The sequence below is a fragment of the Drosophila teissieri genome, chromosome X, assembly GCF_016746235.2.
Source record: "Drosophila teissieri strain GT53w chromosome X, Prin_Dtei_1.1, whole genome shotgun sequence".
Lineage (NCBI taxonomy): Eukaryota > Metazoa > Arthropoda > Insecta > Diptera > Drosophilidae > Drosophila > Drosophila teissieri.
This window is the reverse complement of record NC_053034.1, coordinates 5084052-5105204: the sequence shown is the minus strand read 5'-3', so window position 1 is coordinate 5105204 and position 21153 is coordinate 5084052. Positions and strand designations below refer to the sequence as shown.

At 42.5% G+C, this 21153-nt stretch overlaps 1 protein-coding gene across 3 annotated transcripts in view; it reads right to left on the bottom strand.

Annotated features, from left to right (window-relative positions):
- The window catches only part of LOC122623204 (lachesin), a 64530-nt gene that overhangs the window by 10776 nt on the left and 32601 nt on the right, over window positions 1-21153 (bottom strand). For all 3 annotated transcript variants that reach the window (XM_043802213.1, XM_043802214.1, XM_043802216.1), the window contains 5 exons: window positions 6131-6240; window positions 5843-6028; window positions 4461-4561; window positions 2297-2388; window positions 2094-2222 (listed from right to left, as the gene is read on the bottom strand). In XM_043802213.1, the coding sequence (XP_043658148.1) occupies window positions 2094-2222; window positions 2297-2388; window positions 4461-4561; window positions 5843-6028; window positions 6131-6240 (618 nt within the window). The remainder of the gene's footprint in view (window positions 1-2093; window positions 2223-2296; window positions 2389-4460; window positions 4562-5842; window positions 6029-6130; window positions 6241-21153) is intronic.

The following is a 21153-nucleotide window of genomic DNA, read 5'->3' as shown; positions in this document are numbered from 1 at the left end:
CAATCGTCAGTCTGCTCGCGGGAAGTTGCATGTTGCTGCCGGTATGCGGCACGCTGCAAGTTCCTGTTGCACATCCCATAGGTGCAGCTAATTAGGGGAAACGGCTAATAGGCCGACGAACGGAAAGCACAGTGCAACGGAAGCGGAAGAGGCGGAATGCAGCAGACTTAAACACTGCTCAAAAAATCTGTCCTATTTTAGAGTAGATTGATACGAAATAAATGCGCAAAAAGCTCTTTCAGTTATACAAAAACCATGCAAGGTGAAGCAACTAGAATCACGTGCGTTTCCAATTTTACCGGATTTCGATCACTTTTTTTTGCCGTGCACTTTTATCAGCTACTTGCAGCAGCGGCAAGCCATCTGCAACTGAACCATCTCGTGCAACTGACTCCACCGAAAGTTTCCGGACCCACTCTTCGGACCAACTCTTTGGCAAACAAATTGCAAGGAAGTTGTTGCAAAATGGCAACAGGAAAAGTAAACACGCACCGGATACGGGGTACAGCGGAGGGGGTGGGGCAGGGAAATCAGGAGAAAACGCGGGGAACTCGCTACTCGAGTTGATCAAAAAGTTTTCCCAGGTCTCTGCCTCGGCTGCTTCTCACAGATAACTGCAAACCAGTGACTGTTTACTGCTGACAAGCGCTACAAAATACTGCACTCAAATGGTTGCGACCACAGTAATACTCCCTAAAAAAAGTGCCCTCTAATGGAAAAAACGCACTTGCTTCCGAAACACAAATAGTAAAATTGCTTCACAAGACAACAAGCAATATCACTTAATAGGTTCTGAAACAGCCACCCTTGATCAGCAAACTATCAAGGCAAAATAGTCTATTGGTATAACTTCATATAAGGTCAAGTTCTGGACAAGCCATTTAAACGACAAATATAGAAGTGAAATGTAGTATTATTTGTATTACACTGCTAAGCTAACATGTTTTATCTGTTGTTGCCTATGTATCCCAGAGGTTAAAGTTGTGCCGACTCACATGGACGCAGTGCCACTTAAAGACCGCATTAACACAATGTCAAAATGTTAAAAGGCGTGATTTTGCCACCTAACTCTTAGGGTGGACCCATAGAGGGAGAGCTGCACTGGAAAACGATCCGAAAACCAAATAGGGTTGGGGTGAAGAAAAACGTGGGGCAGGACAAACAAACGCAGTGCCACCCACAAGCCGCCCTTACCACACCTCTTTTGACTGCCTTGATGATTGAGTGAACTGCCACATGGCAGTAGAGTCAAAAGTGCATGGGTGGGGACGGCAAAATGACGGGGAAAGCTGGGGGCTAGAAGCTGGCAAAAAAGGGGGCTGCGAAAAATAGTAGGAAAGTGGGGAGGCACAGCACGTGCTGTAGACAGTTTGACAAAAAAGCTGTGGCCCACCAAAGAGCAGCAGACCCATCTCCACCTGCGACAAAAAAAAAAAAAGGAAAATGAAAACAAAAAACAACAAGCAAAGACGAAGCAGGTAATGCCCGGTATCAGTGACAGGATTTAAACGGATTACAACAAGGACAATCGAGTTAGCACGGCACATAGAGCATAGGACCCGAGTTTACCTTCTGTCTTCTGGCGTTTGCCTTTTGCCACACCGCCCCCGCATTATTCCTATTTACTCCTTGCGCCACCGAGGACTCTCTGTACACCGAGGAAACGAAGGACTGCGTAGGCTAATTTGAAATAAAGTAAGTAACCCGTTTTGTTCGAATATTTAGCAATTTGTGTAGAAACATTGAGGGACCGAGTACGGACGACTTTTTAATGTAATCCGTAATTGTTCGCTTCTTCTGGATCATCGCAGTGTAGGAACTTAATGTAAGATAAACGCCACAGCTGCCGTGGCCAAAAACCCGGCTGGTTGACTGATGTTCATGATGGCGTTGGCGAAGATGAGGTGACGGGATGCGGATGCGGATGTGGATGTGGATGCAGTGGAGGAGGATGGGCATGAGGATGCAACACCAACACCAACACCATCACCATCACCATCACCAGACCCAACACCGACACCAAAAAGAGTTGACCAACCGCAGGCTCCTCTAATTAATGGCGCAGTGCCAGAACGAAGGAGGCAAATACTCACAGTGTATGCTGAGGGAGATGCGCTTTGAGACCGATGGGGGCACTCCGTTGGAGGCGATGCAGAGATAGGAACCCATCTCGTTCCTCGAGATCTTTGATAGCTTCAGCACCTCGCCGCGAAAAGAGGGCGCTGCAAAAGGCGGGAACAACAAATAGACTCTTCGCTCGGAAAAAGCGCAAATGTCCTGCAAACTGGATACTTACCTAGGGTCTTGGTGCCCACATTGTCCTTCAGGACAATTTCGTTGCCGTCTTCGCGCCGCCAGGTGACAATCGGCTCCGGATAACCGCGGGCCCTGCAAATAAAATGCGACACAGGTACAGTGAGGGACCGATAAAGGTAAAAAACTAAAAGTTCCACTTTTAAAATGCCCATAAATGAATTTTGCCTATGCGCGACCTCTGAATTCAAATTGGCTGCTTTTCAGGTAACACTTTCTGCTCTTCACAGCAGCTTAAGCTGCTCGAGATCGAAAACCATTTAGGAACCCATAAACCATGAACCAACTGGCCACGCCCCCACAATGTTGATGGCAAATGGAAATGGGAAACGCCAAATGGAAGTGCCGAGATGCCAAATGGAAAATATTCAAGTTCAGTGGCTTATTAAATTTAATATGACGATGCTTCAGCCGAGGTCTCCATTGTGCCTCGCTTGGAGCAAAAACTTTTGTGCAATGCGAAGGAAGGCTGGGTGGAAAAGCGGAAAAGCAGAAAAGCAGGCAGGCAAAACGCTTGAAGCCAGCAGGCGCTCAAGTGTGTGGTGCAGTTTGAAAACCCTGCGGAACATTGATCGACATATCGACTCTCCTCTATTAAATGTATGCATACAAAAGTTTAATTGGAGTTTTATGGAAATGCATCTATAAACATTTATATTCTACCCCTTAAAAATGTATTTAATTTAAGGAAGGTGCAGTCAGGTCTACCAGTATTTAAACTTACTCGCTCGTAGAGATGTGCAATACGTTGGTACTGAACCACTTTTAATTTCCTAGCACTGAAAAGAGCCAGTCGCCTAGACAACATACCCTTCAATATCACCCAGTAGTGGGTATTTCGTGGAGAGATGCGTGTTAAGACAGCAGTTGTTCAACAGCAAACCAGACACGGGTGTGGTAAATTTTTATGATGCCGCAAACAGATGCAAAATGGCTAAAAAGAAAATCAGCCAGAACACAGATACACAGATACACAGAAACTCCTATACACATGAGCAATACAATGGGCCAACAGTTAGCAGTCAGCGGCAGTTTCTTGGCCATGTTTAGTCGGGCCAAGACAGTCTCTCTTTTTTAGCCAAACTAAGTGCAATTTACATGGCCCAAAGACGGCTAGACAAAGCAAATTTTACTACGGTTCAGCAACTTATTCAACAACTCTAGGAGTGGCCCTCGCTAAATGACTTTCTTGGTTTTGTTTAAGCGAAGCCCTTTGTCTTTAATCTAGCAAATTTTAAGGGAATTATGATTGTCTCGTTGGACAGAGTTGACTTATGTTCGCCGAATTTATTACTCCAGAAAAACGTACCTAGTAAATTTCGTTCTATTCGATACATATTTCCATAAGCCTCAACAGCAAGAGTTTAATTTTATTAAAGTTTATCAGTCGAAGCTTTTAATGCTCGTTACGCAAAAGTTGAATTCATTTTAAAGGATTTGCACTAAGTGGCATTAAAAATGAACAGAAAACAAAAGAGGAATTTCGCAGACAAGTCCTCTAATAGCTTTCCACACTCGCACATTAACACATGAAAAGCGGGAAAAGCGGGAAAAGCGCGCTTATCGCCATCGTTTCATCATTTTGCGGTTAAATCGTTAAAAAAGAGAGCAACACTTTGTGGTTGCGGTCAAGTTCATAAATCAGCCACCAAAAATCTCCCCCAAAAACCCAGAAACTCCACAAATTAGAGACTGTTTTTGGTAATACCCTAATGTCGTAAGACACCTCCAGAGTGTACGCACACTTAAGAATCTAGGCGAAATCCCTGCTTGGACTCAAGTTGTTCGGAAAACCAACATACCCGTAGGGCTTAGCCCCAGGGTGGCCAAGGAGTTTCGGTGCTAAATCAAGAGAAATGAAGTGTCACTTAATTTGTTGACATTATTACACGGACAGAGAATGAAAGTTGAGAGGTAAAAGATGGAAATGGTAGATTGCGAATGGCAACTGGCATTTAACAGTAAGAGTCAAAACCAAACTTGGTATTACTTTAAGTTAATAAGAAAACTAGTTTAGGTAATGATTTATTTGGAATACTCCTATTTCTCCTGGGTTTATCCACTTAAATGGTCTAATGGAAGTTTACTTTTTTAACTCCCTAGTAATGCTAGGACCCAAGCTAAAACCATATACGGTACATACTCACCGACATGTCAATCGCACGGAACTGCCCTCCGGTACAATCACATCGGAGGAGGTGTCCTCGCTGATGAAGTCCGGCGGAATCACGACGTCCAGGAAGCCAATCTGCAATTACCAAAAATAAGACAAAAAAAGAAAGAATATAAGACACCAGGCAACAAAAACATTAGCACGCACCGGATTTCATTCCACTCACTTAAATGATCACAAATTACTAAGGGGACAAGGGCACAATGCACGGTGAGAAAACCAAAAATCTTCTTAATACATTAGGGCGAAATTAGGTAAAGGTTTGGTAAATGAACTGTAAAATTATAACATAAATATTATATTTGTACTGCGCATTTGTTTTATACAAAAAATAAACATAATTATACCAAAAAAGGTTGTAAAATAAGTAAGCTAAGAATACCACATCATTTTTATCCCAGTGTACCCTCAGCGAAAATTCGCTGATTATGCAAGTGGCTCGTAAAGCAGGAGTAACGGCAAAGTGTTTTATATGGTGAGTAAAGCGAAGTGATGTCGAATAAACTAAGAATAAACTAAGCCAAGGTAAATAGTTTAAGTCGGGACGGGGTGTGGCAAAAGGGGGCGGTCAGTGCGGTGCACTTTGACCCTGCTGCCGTTGTTGTTGTGTTGTTTTTGTTGTTGTTGTGAAAAGCGTAAAAGTGCGAATAAAAATTAAGGAAGCATGAAATACATTTTATTGGCACCATAAACTTCACTTCGCTGGACACACGAGTGTACGTGTGAGCGGACACACCCATTCACACACGCACACACGCCGCAAGTACCCACACAAACATACACAATTTATATACATATGTGTGAGCACATGATGCTGCCAATTTATATGCCCCAACATTTTCCCCCATTCACCACCACCACCACTGCCACTGTTTTCGCATAGTTTTCGCTTTCGATTTGCTGCGCTTTCCTTTTCCCCAAAACAAGTAGAAGAATAAGTGGGTGGAAAATGTGGCAAATCGAACGGGGAAATGGTGAAAAACAAACAATAACAGAGGCAAGTACAACAGCTCAATGCATTCGCATTTTCCTCCACCGTTTAATGCCGCATGAAAAGAATGGATCGAATATGGATGGGAATATCATTTTCAATACAACGTGCAAAACACCGATGAGGTCGTGCAACCAATATGTATATGAGATATGAATAGAAAAGCAGGACAGAAAACTGATCAGAGTTTAACTTTTATACTTTTCTGCGAATTACAGTGCGTATGCGTTATTTTGGTATATAAATGCATTACTTCCGTTAAGTATACGCAGTGTGTCCTTGTGTGCGTATACGTCATTTTGGTATATAAATGCGTTATGCCCGTTAAGTATACGCAGTCTATCCTTAATATGTAATTAACTCACCTGGCTCTTCATCGGATCCGTGTTCAGTTGACACATATAACCGCCACGATCCTCCTCGGAAACCGCCTTGATGTGCAGATTCCACGTGTTCTGGTCCAAGTGGCTGACCGTGACGCGAGGATTGTGCGTGATTACGTTCTCGTGGATGGCTTGGATGGCCTTGGTGTCGGCCTTGAGCCAGCCCACCTTATGGGAAATAATGTTAGAGACAACATCAAAAACTCTCAGAAAATACTCAGTTGCATGCAAGCTGGTTTCTCAGTGCACTGGCGTTAACTGATGACTTACCCGATAGCCGCCCAAATGTCGGACGTGACACGTGAAGGTTGCATCGCGTCCAACCGCCACGGACACGTTGGAAATGCTCTCCACGAACTCCGGCTGAAAGGCGCCAATTGCTGCAAGGATGGAAAAGGGAGGAGCGAGATTAGAGTGCATCGGTGTGTGAGTTCGTGTGTGTGTGTCTGTGTGTGTGTGTGTGTGTGTGTGTGTGTGTGTGTGTGTGTATGGCAGTTAATGATATCGCGCCAGTTCACTGGCAATGCATTCAAGGCCCTTCCCTGCGAAATAATCCCCCTAGAAACGCCATGCCCGCCTCCCATGTTGCGCCTGCCAAAAAGTCCGTGATTTATCGCTTTTAAATGTGCCCCGTAACCAGCCATATACCCACCAGCTCACCAGCTCACCACCCATCCAATCCACCCACTGCATTCCGGCCTTGCCAACAACTTTACTGTGCCAGACGACCGGCGGCAGACAATTTAAAGAGCTGCGGCGGCTAATTGAAGATCGACATCCGGCCGGGCTGCCTGGCAGTGCGACTACGGCACTTCGACTCTCCGCGAAACGAGAATCCGGAGTTCGGGCCAGAGGACGGACTCGAATACGGATACGGATACGGTTACGGAAAAGAGAACGGGTTCGGGTTTGGGGCGGGTTCGGGCACGGGCACGGGGCACACGCAAATATAAATAATTTATTGAATCATCGAAAATCAAACATTTCACTTGCAAGTGCTGCAAAAAAGTTTTCCAGGCCGTAAAGCAAAAAAAAAAACACAAAAAATGCGAAGAGTGCCAGTTAAATAGTGAAGAGGGTAAATACTCTTACATATTCATTGCGGCGGGATATCTTAAATGTATTAAGTCGTTTCATCTTCCTAAAATCTTTAAGCTTGCTAACTATACTTATAGTTTCATACAATGCATATTTATTGAATTGCCTTTGTAAAGCTGTAAAGTTCTTGTGTATATTTGTTGATGGATACTGAAAACCAAGCCACAGAATAATGAGATGAAGAATCCAAAAGACCCCGTTGAGGTGTATGAAAAAAAATAGAAAATAGAATAGAGTGGATCGAAGGGATTCACCAGACAGCGGCAGCCACGCACGACTGCTGTCCTGGCCGCAAACTCCCCCCAAAAACCCGAGAATCCCGCTCCACCGGCGTCTACATCATCGTAATGCATGCAAAAAACTTTTGGCAAACTTGAAATTTAAATATTTATAGACAGTACCGTACCGTACCGTACCGATGTTGGCTCACCAACGGATTGTCGGAGATCGGGGGCGAGTATTTTGTGTAGAAATATATATATGCGTTTAAGTGTTGCAGGACGAGATGTGCGGAATGTGAGGAATATGCTGAATTGACTCAATTGGCCAAAGGCATGATTTATCGCACTTTCGGTGACTATGTGTGCCTGCCAAATGCAAAACGGCAAAACGCAGTCCCAGGAAGTTCTAGAGTTGATAATCTGGATAATCTACTTGCCGGCCAGGCCACAAGCTAAAAATATTCAAGCAAGTTTATAGTTTATTCCGGCAAGTGAATGGATTTATTGGTGAATTAATTGCTGTACTGCATATTTCATTCGAGATCGCACTGATTGAATTCATTATTGATTTATTGGCAAACTCAATGTTGATTTATCCGCAATGCCGTGAGTGAGAAACAATGGCGGCATTAACAAAGTAAATTTATAGCTGCCGTTAAAGAGCGCAGAAAATAATTGCCTTTCTTTGAAGATTTCATTCCACAATTGGCGGAGCTTTGGAAATTGTCATTTCAAATGCCGCATGGTAATTAATTTTGCAGGTTACCATACTTATTATTGATGAACAGTATCAGCACATTATATTTACTAAGAGCTACCGAATTGTGCGTTTTGTTTTAAGAGCAGGAAACCCAGAGATTTGGTGTCGGAAACTCGCAACCACTCGGCGGGTAGGGGCCACCCTAAAGCCAAAGTGTTGTGGATGCAGACGGTACAGTGGAGCATGGCCCCTCGCAACTCGCACCTCGCACCTCCGGCAAATGGGAAATGGCAAATGCTGTTGCTGCTTGGCTGACTGCGGCTTGTTTGTCAATCTGTCGTTGAGTCTGCATGCAGGCCAAGATGTTTTCCAGCATTGTGCCAATCCCAATGAACTTGTCGCCGCTCTCCCGCTCCCCGCCCCCTGGAGTCCTCCAGTTGTTTGTGAACTTTGGCCTGACTTCTGGTCGTGGGTCAGCCTCCTTGGAGCCTTTCTGCCTTGCAGGGCATTTGCAGATGCCAGAGGAGCCAGAGTCAATTAACCCCCGGCTTTGGTCCACTCGAAATACGAAATTCGAAATGCGAAATCCAGGTCCCCCGCCTCATAAATCTCCGCCTTCATTTCAATTTTCGGCTCCACCATTTCGAGTCTCGTCTTGTCAATTTTTGGCTCACATCCCGAGGCTCCTTTTCGCATTTTCGCATTTGCTCGGAAAAAAGTTTAAATCACACAACGACAATGAGGATTTGCCGACGCAAATTTATGGCTCGGGACATTGGCAAAAGTTAAGCAAGGAAACGTATTAGATTTGGGTGGCTGCCTGGGTGTTTTATATACGAGTATGTAATGTGTGGGTCGGTGGCAAGGTAAACACACACGATCCGATACAGAGATACAAAGATGCCAATCTGCATGGGAATGACAGTGGGGACTGGACTGGAGACCAAGAACTCTGATTTCTGCACTAAGAGAAATAAATTTGGCAACGGGACAGCCTTTGGATAACGAAATTGTAAGCCATTTAGTTCGTTAGGCATGTAGTTATCAATTGTTTCTTTCACTGTACCATGCTACCTTTTCGCTGGCCGTTCGTTTTTTATGGCCTCACACCTGAACAGGCCCACAAATCCAGTGGCAAAGCACCAATGATAGGTGATAATGGCAAATTTGAAAGCCAAACAGAGTGGGTTTCCAGACCCAAAGACACTCAACTTGCTACAAACTTGCTACGAAGCTGAATCAGAGACCGAATTTGGCCTTAAAGTCATGCTTTGGCCAAGACAAACAAATGACTTGGGAGGGAAAAAAAACGACAACAAGGAGAAGCCAGCAAATGACTGTCGGTTGGCATTAAAATTAGCATTTTTACAAATCGTTGTCGACTGAACTTACATTTCTTTTCCCGACGAAAATTCAATTTAAATTTCTCGAGTTCTCCCCTTTTACCCCTAACAAATGTCGCGCAATTAATTGTGTCTAGATTTCTGTTTCACACTTTTCTGTAATATTTTTTTTGGTATTTTGAAAAGGGTTGCCCTATAATTGACAAAGTTTTCAGTGAGGGAAAGCGAAATATTCAAAAATGTATCAAATATTGTTTTAGGTATTGCTGTTTAAAATCAAAAACTTCATTTGTTTCAGCGCTTTTATTTGCGTTAATGAACCTCGATTTCGATCTTTGCGATTCTGCAACTTCAAGCCCAATTTTTTTTCTCCCTTATTTTCAAATTGTATTCTTTGGGCGTCACATGAAATTAATTACAAATTACGCGCATTTTTCGGCACAGAGCAACTTTTCTCGCAGGAAAGTGGGATAAAAAAAAACTAGTAACTCCGTCTGCGGCTTTTCCCGCTGACCGCAGGCGCTAAAAGCCGAAGAACCGCCGACGAAAAAACCATGATAAGTGCAGGATAAAGGGAGTTGTAAGTTAAAACTGGAAAAAAGTAATGCATAATACACAGTAAACAAAATAGTAAATAGTCTGGTATGACGATCTTTTTAGTCTCGCACTTCGACTTGTCACAGGAATCTAAAAGTACGCATCAAGAAAATAGTTTGTAGCCTCAATAATTTGGAAGTTTGATATTTTGAAAATACTATTTATACTGAGATGGAAGTGAAAGAAGCATATTTTCTCTGTTATTTTACATTTCATTTCATTTTTTGCGAGCAAAAAAATCATGGCTACTGCCAGTGCTGTTGGTATCAATTAAGTCACTCGGGGGACGGCAACAGAATGGCCATTAATGGCGCTATCTCGCTCCCGCCATTTGGCCATGCTGCGGTTTAGCTTACATTTCACATCCGGTGGGGGGATTTTGGGTGGTTTTTGGGTGGATTTTGGGGCGGGTGGGCGATGTCCTGTTTGGCAATTAATTTGCATATCATTGATATGCACACACAGTAACAAACACGCACATGCATGCACATTATATTTGCTTAGGATTATTATCGGTTATTAATGTTGCTGTAATTGAAAATTATTTTCACTTTTATGTTTATCATTATCAGCTGCCATTTTACATCCTACAATCCAACATCCAGCATTTCCATCTGCGGCATTATCGTCGCATGGGAATTATTGTTTGCCGTGATTTAAGTGCTTTAAATATGCACATCTGCCATGTATTCTCTATTTATGCGGACCGAGGACGAAGCGTGGGCCACGTCCATGCATAATTATCAACATTATGGGAATAGTTTTGCTACTAGTTGGACTTCCTGAGGTTTTGTCGAGGAATTTTCGCACCATTGACACGTGTAAAAACTTTAAAGGTTACTAAGCATATGATGTTTCGTCATATAATTCGTTTTAAAGCGTATTTAATTGGAACGATTTTATACGTTTAATTGGTACGAAAATAAACATGGAATTGTATTAGAACTCTGTTCCCAATTTATTTTATATACAGTTAAGTACGCTTTGGTCTTATAAAGTAGTAAGTAGTTATAAGTAGTGGCTTGTCTGTTAATGTTTAATAGGGTCATAATAAAGCAGATTTCTAAATTACTTTGGTTTACTAGCCATTAAATGGCTAGCTGACCCACCGATTTCTGAAAATCTGCCTCGGCGCATTGAAAGCCCCAAGCGAATCAAAATTAATGATACGATTTACCCACATTGACTGGGGAATAAAACAAAGGGCCAACTGTTTTTAGAACGAATCGCAAACAATAAAGACCACGCCGTAAATATTTAATGCGAGGAAGGAAAGTGTTTGTGATTGTCGCGCCGACGTGAACAATTTGGCACTTCATTTTTTACAATTATCATACGGCAGGCAGACAATCGGAACAGCAATCACCGGCGGCCAGGTGAAAATGTGCCCAGGGAATATTGTGGTAAGTGGGGAGGGACGGGAAAATGGGCAAGGTGCAAACATAATTTTTACACAATTAAAATGAGGCGAGAAATATGTGCGCACAATTCACTGACCAGACAGGGTGTCACTATATTAAACGACTTCTGAAGGTAGTTTCACGAAAATGAAAACATTTTTTTTGTCTGATAACATTTTATTTTTAAATTTAAAAATCCTTACAGAATTGTGCATACTATCATTACCAGCAAATACGTTTAATGCCGCTCTATACTACTGAAACACACTGTACTCTGCACAGATTTGGCTCGAATCCTGATATCAAAAGGATCAGCTCTGAAAATGTGAGTGCGTGTGCAAATGTAAATGTAAGTGGATGAGTGAGTCAATTAAATCGCCATTGAATGGCCAGCGTTCAGTTTTCGATGTTGCCCGTTGTCTTTTGTTTATTTATTTATTTGTTTGTTATTTATACGTTTTAATGCCAAATGGCAATTGGCAATGGCAACAATGCACCCAGCATAATGCAAAATGGAGAATGGTATCCATGACAGTGCATTAAGCAGTCTCCAGCAGTTATTAATCGTCCGTTTTTCCCGCTCTCCTCTTCATTTAGGGGTTTCAATAGGCCCGCAATACGGCGAAACAATTATCAAGTCGGTTTGCGTTCGCTTTCCCGCCGGATTGCGTCCGTCCGTTCGATTTCCGTTTCCGTCGCTGCACAACACTGATTACAGGGTTGCACTCGGGCAGAATACGACCTCGATAAACACGTGATAAGCTCCCGATAACTCCCATAAGCACTCTTCAAACGGTTCAGGCCAAAAGCCAGCCCACTGACCACATCTGATTTTTTACGTTCATTTTAAGTTTACAGCTGATTGAACAAGTTGACAGATTTTTTCATTGCAAAAAGTGCAATTAAATAGTTCTTTATCGTTGAGGAGTGTTAATATTGTATTATTTTCTTGATTCATTTAATGCGAACTCCGGTTTGAACTGAAATATTTCTGAAAGTCTTTTTAAATGAGCGGACCGCCGGTAAATATAACGATCCGCTTTGAAAGTATTACCAGCTACAACAAAATTAAACCTACTTTAATTATGAGTATATTTCTGAGCATTGGTCTGTTTATGATTTGTATTATCAGCGTCAAAAGTAGAAGTAGAGTACTCAACCATTTTTTTTAAAAGGAAAAAGGTTTGTAAGAAACCTTTAACAGTTTTTAAAATAGAATAGAGTAGAATAGAAGAATAGGGTCCTATAAGAATAACCGATTTTATGGATGAACTTTGTAAAACATGAGAGAGTTTATGACAAAAATAAATTTTTATTAAAACTGGTTTCCTGCCGTGGGTTTTTTGTAGTTTGACTTTGAAAAAAAATATTTATCAAGGATTCACTCAATATTTTCAACAACATTTTTTTACAATCGATTTAAACTGAGTTTTGCGATATTTTTGTTACACTTGAAGTATCCTTTTACCTTCCAGAAGCGAAACGATGAGCAGCAGGTGAATCAGCATTTTGCCATTCCGATCGCACCTGGTGAGCTGGAAATTCCGAAGTAACCGTTTAGCCGAGACTGGCATTTGGTATCAATAATTCCACAAAGGCATTTGCGATCGTCACGCGAAAAAAAAAACAGTTTCACTGCACTAAAAAAATTTAAAAAAATATTCACTCCAATGTATATGCTGTAGAGTTTTTTTTTTTGTATTTTATTAATTATTTTTTAGGGACGCGAATATTCCGAGCGTGCAGCTTTGAGTTCCGTTTGACCGTTTTTCAACCAGCCGACAGCGCCGACGTTGATCAACTAAAGATGCAGCTGCCGGAATAAGCATCCTGTGGCCGCGTGGACGACCGAAAACGAAGAACGTGTCGGCACCGAAAGTGTACGAGCTGCAAACGAAGCAACACGAAGTGCTGTCGTAATCGTTAGCCGTTGGATACTGTAAAACCGAACTGGCGCCCCGAATGTCCTGCTGACGAACGCTCGTTGCCAATTGTCGAAGTGGATGTTCGAATCGAACGCCGTCCACCATGTGCCGAATGCGATCCACATGGCGGGCACGTGGTGGAACGCAAAGCTCGTGGATGCCGGCGGGGAGTTGTATTGGCGGCGCAGGCGCCGTGTCCTTCGGAGGAGGAGTGTCGTCCACATTCGTCTGACAAATGGTACGACAATTGCTACAAGCTGTGGTGGCATTTGGCCACCGCCTGGCAGAATCACAATCTCCTGCGACCACAGCGTCCAAGTGGAGTGACAGGAGGGTCCGTGGTTGGGCGCCAGTTGTGAAGAACTCGAGATTGCGACAGGTCACTGGGATACCCCATTTCACCAGTAGCTCAGCTTTAGTCGAGTTAGTGGGACCACTGATATTTCAGCAAGTGCATAGACATATGTGCATTAAAGCTATACTCTTTTTTTAAATTAAGAAAGCCCCACGGCAATAACAAAGGTCAAGGGTTACAGGTATCATTTCCACGCTTGTCTACGTATAGCTCTATAAAAATTATATGGTTAATTATGCCAAGAAAAACATGTAGCTGTGGCTAATAAAAGTCCGAACATGTAATCTACCAACTTGGTATTAAATTGATGTGCTTCTGAAACAAATGCTATTATATGTTAGCTGCAGATCAATTACCTGCTTTGTGTAATTGAACCCTGACTTGTGTCCCAATTTATTTGTACAACCACTCATCCACATCGATTCATGTATGCATTTAGTCTACAAAATGCGCTTAAATCATGTTGAGTTTCGCATATTCATGGCCAATTACTTTTCCCGGTGGTCCTCATAAGTTGTCCGTTCCGAACTGGCCGCCAGCTGACATTCGGTGGTTGATCAACCGCCCAACCCCACCACACCAACCCATTTCCAGTTGGCCATCGAAAGGAGCAACTTTGCTGGCGTTGGGTGGACAAAGTTTCGAATTGCATTCTGCATTCTGGCAGATAAGCAGGCGACACAATCCCAATCGAAATCCCGATTGACATAATTTTCAATATTTCAATGTCGAGGAAAATATGAAGATTGCAATGGAATTTAATTGAACTTTAACTGTCAGTTTTTTGGGTCCTCAGAGGAGTCGCCAATTCGCTGGGGGACCACATCTCTGAGCAGGCACGATGTGACAGGGCCGAAAGTCAGGGCTGTCAAAGCTATCACAAAGTGGCTTAATTATCCAATAGACGCTAGATTCTAGATGTCAGCGGATGCCAGTCATCTTAAATTGTGGATAGTGTCTTCAACTTTTGCGTTAAATAACTCAATTACGCCTCAGAATTTTGCTGATGAATGGAGGAAGGGGCAGGGGAATGGGGAATGGTGCTGAGGCATAATTATGCCATTACGCAATTTTTACCACCCGATCCGCCTAAATGAATTGCAGCTGCTCCGCCATCAGCTGAAATGCGCTGCAACAAATCAAAGTGCGATTCCTTGAATGCCACGACGAAAACTTTTCGGCAATTATCCACAGGAATAGCGGAGAAAAGCGCGAAGAAAATCGGAGGAAATGTGAGGAAAAAGTTGGATGGGCGAATTTAAAATTACCAGGAAGCATTGAGGATGATCCAAATGTTGATTCTTTTCGATTGTCCGAACGAGTTTTAAAAATTATTTAGATATAAACATCCGAATAGATATTGACATACTAAAAGCGCTTGATTTTTGTCCAGGGTCTTATTTTAACAAGGTTTCAATTTACAATCAACAGTTTTTAATTTTTCATCTATAATTCGATTACCGAAATTTTACCCCATTGGAGTGGCTTCTTTTATAATCTCACTTCGAAAGTCGCCAATTTAATTTTGGGATTATTAACACCTATACATTGTGGAGCAAATAAGTCCTTGCCAACACACATGGTTAACTAATCCTGGTCTTTTTCCTTCACTTTTTGGAAAACTTCTGGGACAACGAAGAAACCAAAACCAAAACTTTTGTTTCTAAAACTCGTGTTCCAAGTACCATGCACAAGAGACGACTCCGGGCGAGGATGGGGCCAGGTGTGTGTGAATTTTGAATTTGAATCCCATCCCCCCTGTCGTCCTTGTCTGGCAGACACCTGCTGGAGCTGTAATAAGTATGCAGCGACTACAATATCCTGACATATCCTGGAAGCAGCTGACTAAAGGGATATACACTGTGGAGTTGACAATGTTTTTTGTGAAAAATCATACATTACGTAATCATATATACATATTTAGCTTTAAAGAAATGAATATACTACTGAAAAGCAATGGTTCGTTGCAAGAAGTGAAATAAAATAATCGGTATTTTGAAGTCAGAAGAGAGTAGGCTAAGAATTGTTCTTGTTTTTTGGTTGTTAGGTGTTAAAGCGGGCGAAAGTTGGAGGCCATGTAGACAAGGACAACGGGGGGCGGTAGAGAGGGGCGTGCAGGAGGGAGCGAGGCAGGAAGCAGCTGCATGTGTCGCGTACGTGTGCGACAACAAACACAAAAACAGCACTGCGAACAAGCGACAACAGTGTGACCAAATGTGCATGTGAGTAGCGCAGCGTAGGTACGACTGTGTGCCTGTGTAAATCGCACATTTCAATTTGCATGTGTTAGCGACAAACTTTTGATAAGTGTTACTCACATTACACAAAGGGAAGGAAAAGGAGAGCAGATCCACAAACTTATTGTCAAACACGAACAGGAACCATCACTCCCACGCCCCATACATATGCAAATTCTGTTGCCACATACACAAACACAAGCACACTCACACTTACACGCACACGCACACATATCAATATTTTTCAGACACTACGTGCTCGGCGAATTTCGCACACCTCGGGATCGATGGATAATGAAATAGCATTGAGTACATTATGGTGAAAATTTTCAAATTATCTGCGAAATTGGTTTCGCTGTCGAGCAAATAAAAACGAATAAAAGAGACTAAAGCAAGTCAAAGTCAAGGCTATTATTTAGAGTATTTAACCATTGTTCAAACATAAATTGGCCTCAAATTGATGCAATGGCTGCCTGTTTAGTTAATGGTTACCAACTTATAGAAACAATTATATAAATTGTAGACTGCAACTTATCGTGTTAACCCATAGAAACCAATCTCTGAGCAAGCCCCAACTCTCCGATAAATTCGTGACAATAAGCCCCCTCAACTAGGCCATCATATATGTAAGTATATATAGGGGTCACTTGCGGATGTGATTCTCCTGTGCGCCACCAACTAACCCCACCAAAAATATCCTAAACCATTTCCCACCCAATCTTCCGCCGCTCGTTGAACGTTGATGAGTGCTCCGGTTATCTGGCATCCCTTTTCCCATGTTAACTGTCGCCTTTAGCGGGGAAAAGCGGGGAAAACGGGTGCTACCAAAGGGTGTATGTCAGTGTGGGTCCTTACAGAATTATGAACATATCCTGTGAATTGAAGAACGTCATCAAAGCAGACAAAAGGCAAAACAAATTGAGAGCAATGCATATGCTCTGCCCGCCACTCTTGAAATTTACTCAGTCCTTTGTCCTTTTAGCTTTTTTTTCTGTTGGCGGAAATTTAAAACAAAAAAAAACAATTTTTACTGGTAATGTAAATCCTAAATCACTTAATAATAACTTAACTTAATAACTTAAAAAAAAAAACCATTGTATTAAAAAATCCTAGAGTACATGACGTCTTTGCAAAAAATCTTTTCCACTTCACAACAGGTTTGCTGGTTCTGATATATGTAAGTCCAAGAAGACACCCTATCGATGTTATTAATTAAATCCAGTTCAATCCAATTGTCAGTTTCGGGAGGTCATAGCTCTTTTTCTCGGCAACACTGTTGGCCACATTTTTAGGTGCACCATAAAAACTACACCCATTGACGTGTTATCTCTCGGCTGTGCGTCATTTCACAAGGAAAAGAAGAAGAGGCAGACCGCAACAAAACAAAATCTGACAATAAGTGTGAAAATGCCGCCCCCTTTCCACTACTTTTTCACTTCTCTTCATGCCATGCAAAACTAAAAGAAAAATGTTTAAATATTTCCTGCTTTTTATTGTGGTAACAGTCGCAACCCCTCACTCTCGCACTTTATCTATATCTCCCTCTCTTTTGCAAAATCAAAAGCTGAAGTGATGCTGAAAAAAGGAAAAATATCAACCACAATGAAGAAAGTGGCACAAAAAAAAGAAACAGAAAGCTCAGGAAGTGGAAGAATAAGGAGTTCACCTAAAGGGTAGAAGATGCGAATATCCTGGGATTTCAGTTTTAAATCCAATGATTAATATCATTTTGCCCTATTTTACTATACACTAATATATAAAGCAAAAATCAAATGTAATTTTTACAATGGTTTAATATAATTTATTTATTTATTCCCAAAACCCCTGCAAAACCGGTTTCACATTTCGTGTTCAAGTTGCCCAGCACGTTGGACTTTATCGAGGGTATCTAAAATGTCCTTTTACCACATATATCTGCAACTGAACTATCAGTGAAACAAGAAGAAGAAACAGCAGAACAAACGGGAGCGAAGCGTAAAAAAAAGCAACATTTTCCGTGTGCTCCGCTTTGTTGTGAACTGCACTGGAAAAAAAATAAGTAAACTTGTGCACTCAAAACTTATGAAAGGTGCAAAAATCTGCAGGGATTCCAATACATATTTAAAAAATCAAGACGCAAACATATCATGAGTACAGTGCAAGAAAACTATGTGTAGAAATAAAAACCTTTGAATGACTTTTTTTCGGCGCATTGCTGTCGTTGTGTGCTGTTTATTTTTATTGTTGTTACTGGCCGCGGCGGCGCTCGAAAAATATGAAAACTTTCGACAGGAAACAGGAAACTGATAAGGCATTTTTGCGCTGTTGCCCCCGATCGCCCTGTCTTTTTCTCCGCCCATGTTCGTGTCTCTGTCCCTTTCGCTTTCTCTGTCTCTTTCTCCCCCGGCTCGTGTCATTTGCTTTGGGCGCTTTCAGCGCTTTTCTTCAACGGGTTGCTTCGCTCTCCTGCCCAGCGAACTTATTGTGCGAGATTTATTTCCCAGCCCCCAAGTACAGTGAAGCCACGCAATATGGATAATCACAAAAATAACACAATGTGTCGGCAATCATTTCAGACATTTTTACGCTATGAGTTTGAGTGGCTAAATAAATAATACTTATAAGTTTAAAGTGTATGCACAATGCAGGTCATAGTTCATTCAAAGTGCAGGCTCTTCTTTGCTGTTCCCATGGCGGAGAGCTGCCTGTTCCGCACACATGATATGTGGTTTGATGTAGCTGCTTTTTATGGAAACTGACAGAGTTGGGTGCTAAAACATGATTCTTTTCGGCAGATCCTCCACTGTATCGTGTTAGTTGGCATCGTTAAGCCATGGCCACGCCCCCTGGTGACACTGCCTGACAATGTGTCTCTTTTCGACCCCCCTCCTTGTGGCCTGTCCCCCCTTTTGCTGCTTACCCCCTTGGGGCAGCTGTTGCAGCAATGTTGCAGGCTGCACAGTTTTATCAATTCCAACAAGCTTTAAAGAGACAGGGAAAAGGTGGCATGCATGCAGCTTTACAAACGAATAAATGCCATTAATATATCCGGGCAATTTACGCACCATTGCACTTATTAAAATACATTTCAAACATCACTATCGTTTCGTTAGCCTATTAAAGTCACCTTAGAAAGTATCTGAACTAAGGGTATTTGCATTTAAAAGGCACGGGTTTCCTTTTACTGCTACGTGTCAAAAATCAGGGTATTCACTGCTCATCAGCGTTAAGATTTACAGGCCTAGTTAGCGGGCTTATTCAGGACTTAACCCAGGATGGCCAAGGGGCTTACCAATCCAGGTAAACATTTTAAAGCCCACCGCGGCAAAGTAGATTTAATTAAATAAGTCATCTGGCATCAGTTCGGTTAAGCCAGGCGGAGTGATTCCATTTTTAGGGGGTTTAGGGGGTTCATGCTGTTGTGGGTTAAATAAAGACAACAGGAATCTGCTTATTTACCAAACACTTCCCCTCCCCTTCCCGTTCGGCATGCCGATGGCCAATAAAGGTCCTACGCGCTGTCACTTTTTGTCCTTTCTTCTTCTGGCTTTCTTCCCCCGATTAACCCCCTCCTTTGTCCTCCTTTTTTCCAGAGCAGCCAGCCCCCGGCCCCCGGCCACCGGCCACCTGTCCTTGCCACATAAAAACACGACCATGAATTAACGTTAAAACATGGCCAAAAAGGCAGGACAGCCCTGTATCTGTGTGTTTCACAGCATCTGTGTATATGCGTGGCACATCTGTAGGTGAGTGTGAGTGCTGGCCGCAAACAAACACATAAAAATGGCCTGCTTCGTTCGAAGGACTCCGTGCTCCGTACTCCGGAGACTCGCCAACCGGCGTGAAAATCATTTAATTTACAACACGAACACGGCGGCAAATGGGTGGAAAATGGTGGGGCAATCACAGGGGGGGAGTGCGGGGGAGTTCTGGAAAACGAGATGGAGAAGAGGGCCTAACAATATGAAGTGAGTTTTCATTTAATGGACTGCAAGCGGTGAAAACTGGAGGGGCGTAAGAGCAGGTGCAGCAACGTAGATAGCCGGCAAAAAATAGGAAAATATGAGTGGGAAAATAGGAGAATAGTGGTTGAAAGGAAAAATAAGAGGACCTCAAAATGCAAGGGGGGAGGGGAGTTAAAATCAGGAGCACAGCTAGTGGCGGCATAGAAAAGCTAAGCCACGTTATGCGGTTAACTAACACACCGCAAATCTCACACACACACACACTCACGCTTAACCCCTTATTGTCCAGCCGCTTTAACCCCTGTCATTATCCTCTTGCTAAAAGCGAGAGTTGTTGGTTTTTCGCTATCATCTGATGCCAGCAATTTATGCACTTTGTGCAACCGACTAACAATTAACGCTAAAACGGCTGGGAAAGCAACATTTAACCCTTAACTAGTTTGAACACCATTTGTTGCGGGAAAAAATGACTTTAAATATAGAGAAATTTTTACCAAAATGTATTTGCTGCTTTATCAACTGTTGCACTAGAAATGCAAAGGCAAAAAGTAGGGAATGGTAAACAGCAATCACTCGCTTGGGCAAACAGCAAAGCTGGCACTTAAGCGGATGATGCTCCAGTCGCTTTTCTCCATTTTTTTTTTTGTTGCACACCAACAACCCCCTGCCCTATTTCTCCCAGTGTGTGTCTCAGTGAGCTTCTATGTCAATGTTTGTCTCAGGCAAATCGCCAGTATGTTTTCTTCGCCGATTTTCTCTTTGGAACGCACGGCCAAATGTCAAACAAATCCCAAAGTAAGTTGGAAATATAGGCGGTGGTATGATCATTCTGTGCAAATATTTCAACATTTTTCCTTTTTATTATCACGACACGTTGAAAGGATTTGCGCAAAAAAAACAAACAAACAAGACAGACGGACCTGCGATGTGTGTGGGTCAGTAGTGGACAGCTGGAAAAGCGGGTGGAAAATGGGGGGGAAACAGGCCAATTCATCCTTGAACAAATATTTGCAGGCGATGGATCAAAAAAAAGGAAAGGGCTCGTTTGGGAACAAAGCCGTTGACGCGCTGTCGTCGCTCTGACCAAGCTGATTCCCTGATTTCCGAAGGCACTGGAAAATATCATTGCTACCTCCACGAAATATTCACTTTCACATTCCTGGTCACTTTCGGAAGCTTTTCGAAACTGTTTCCTAATCGAAATCATTATGCAAATGCACTTTATTGCTGAAACAAGTTAGGTCCGTGGTAAGTAAAATGTCACACCTGGACTTGAATATTTTCAGTGCACCACTTTCGGCATTGCTCCTAGCCGCTCACCAACACCCCTCTATATCCCCCTTTATGCTGCCTACGCCACTGCCATTTCCTCAGTCGCTGCGTGTAATATCAGGGATTCAATAAACACTTCAAACATAAACTTGACGATTTATTACAACTGAATGGGCAAGCGTCTGCTTGCTTGCAAGTGAA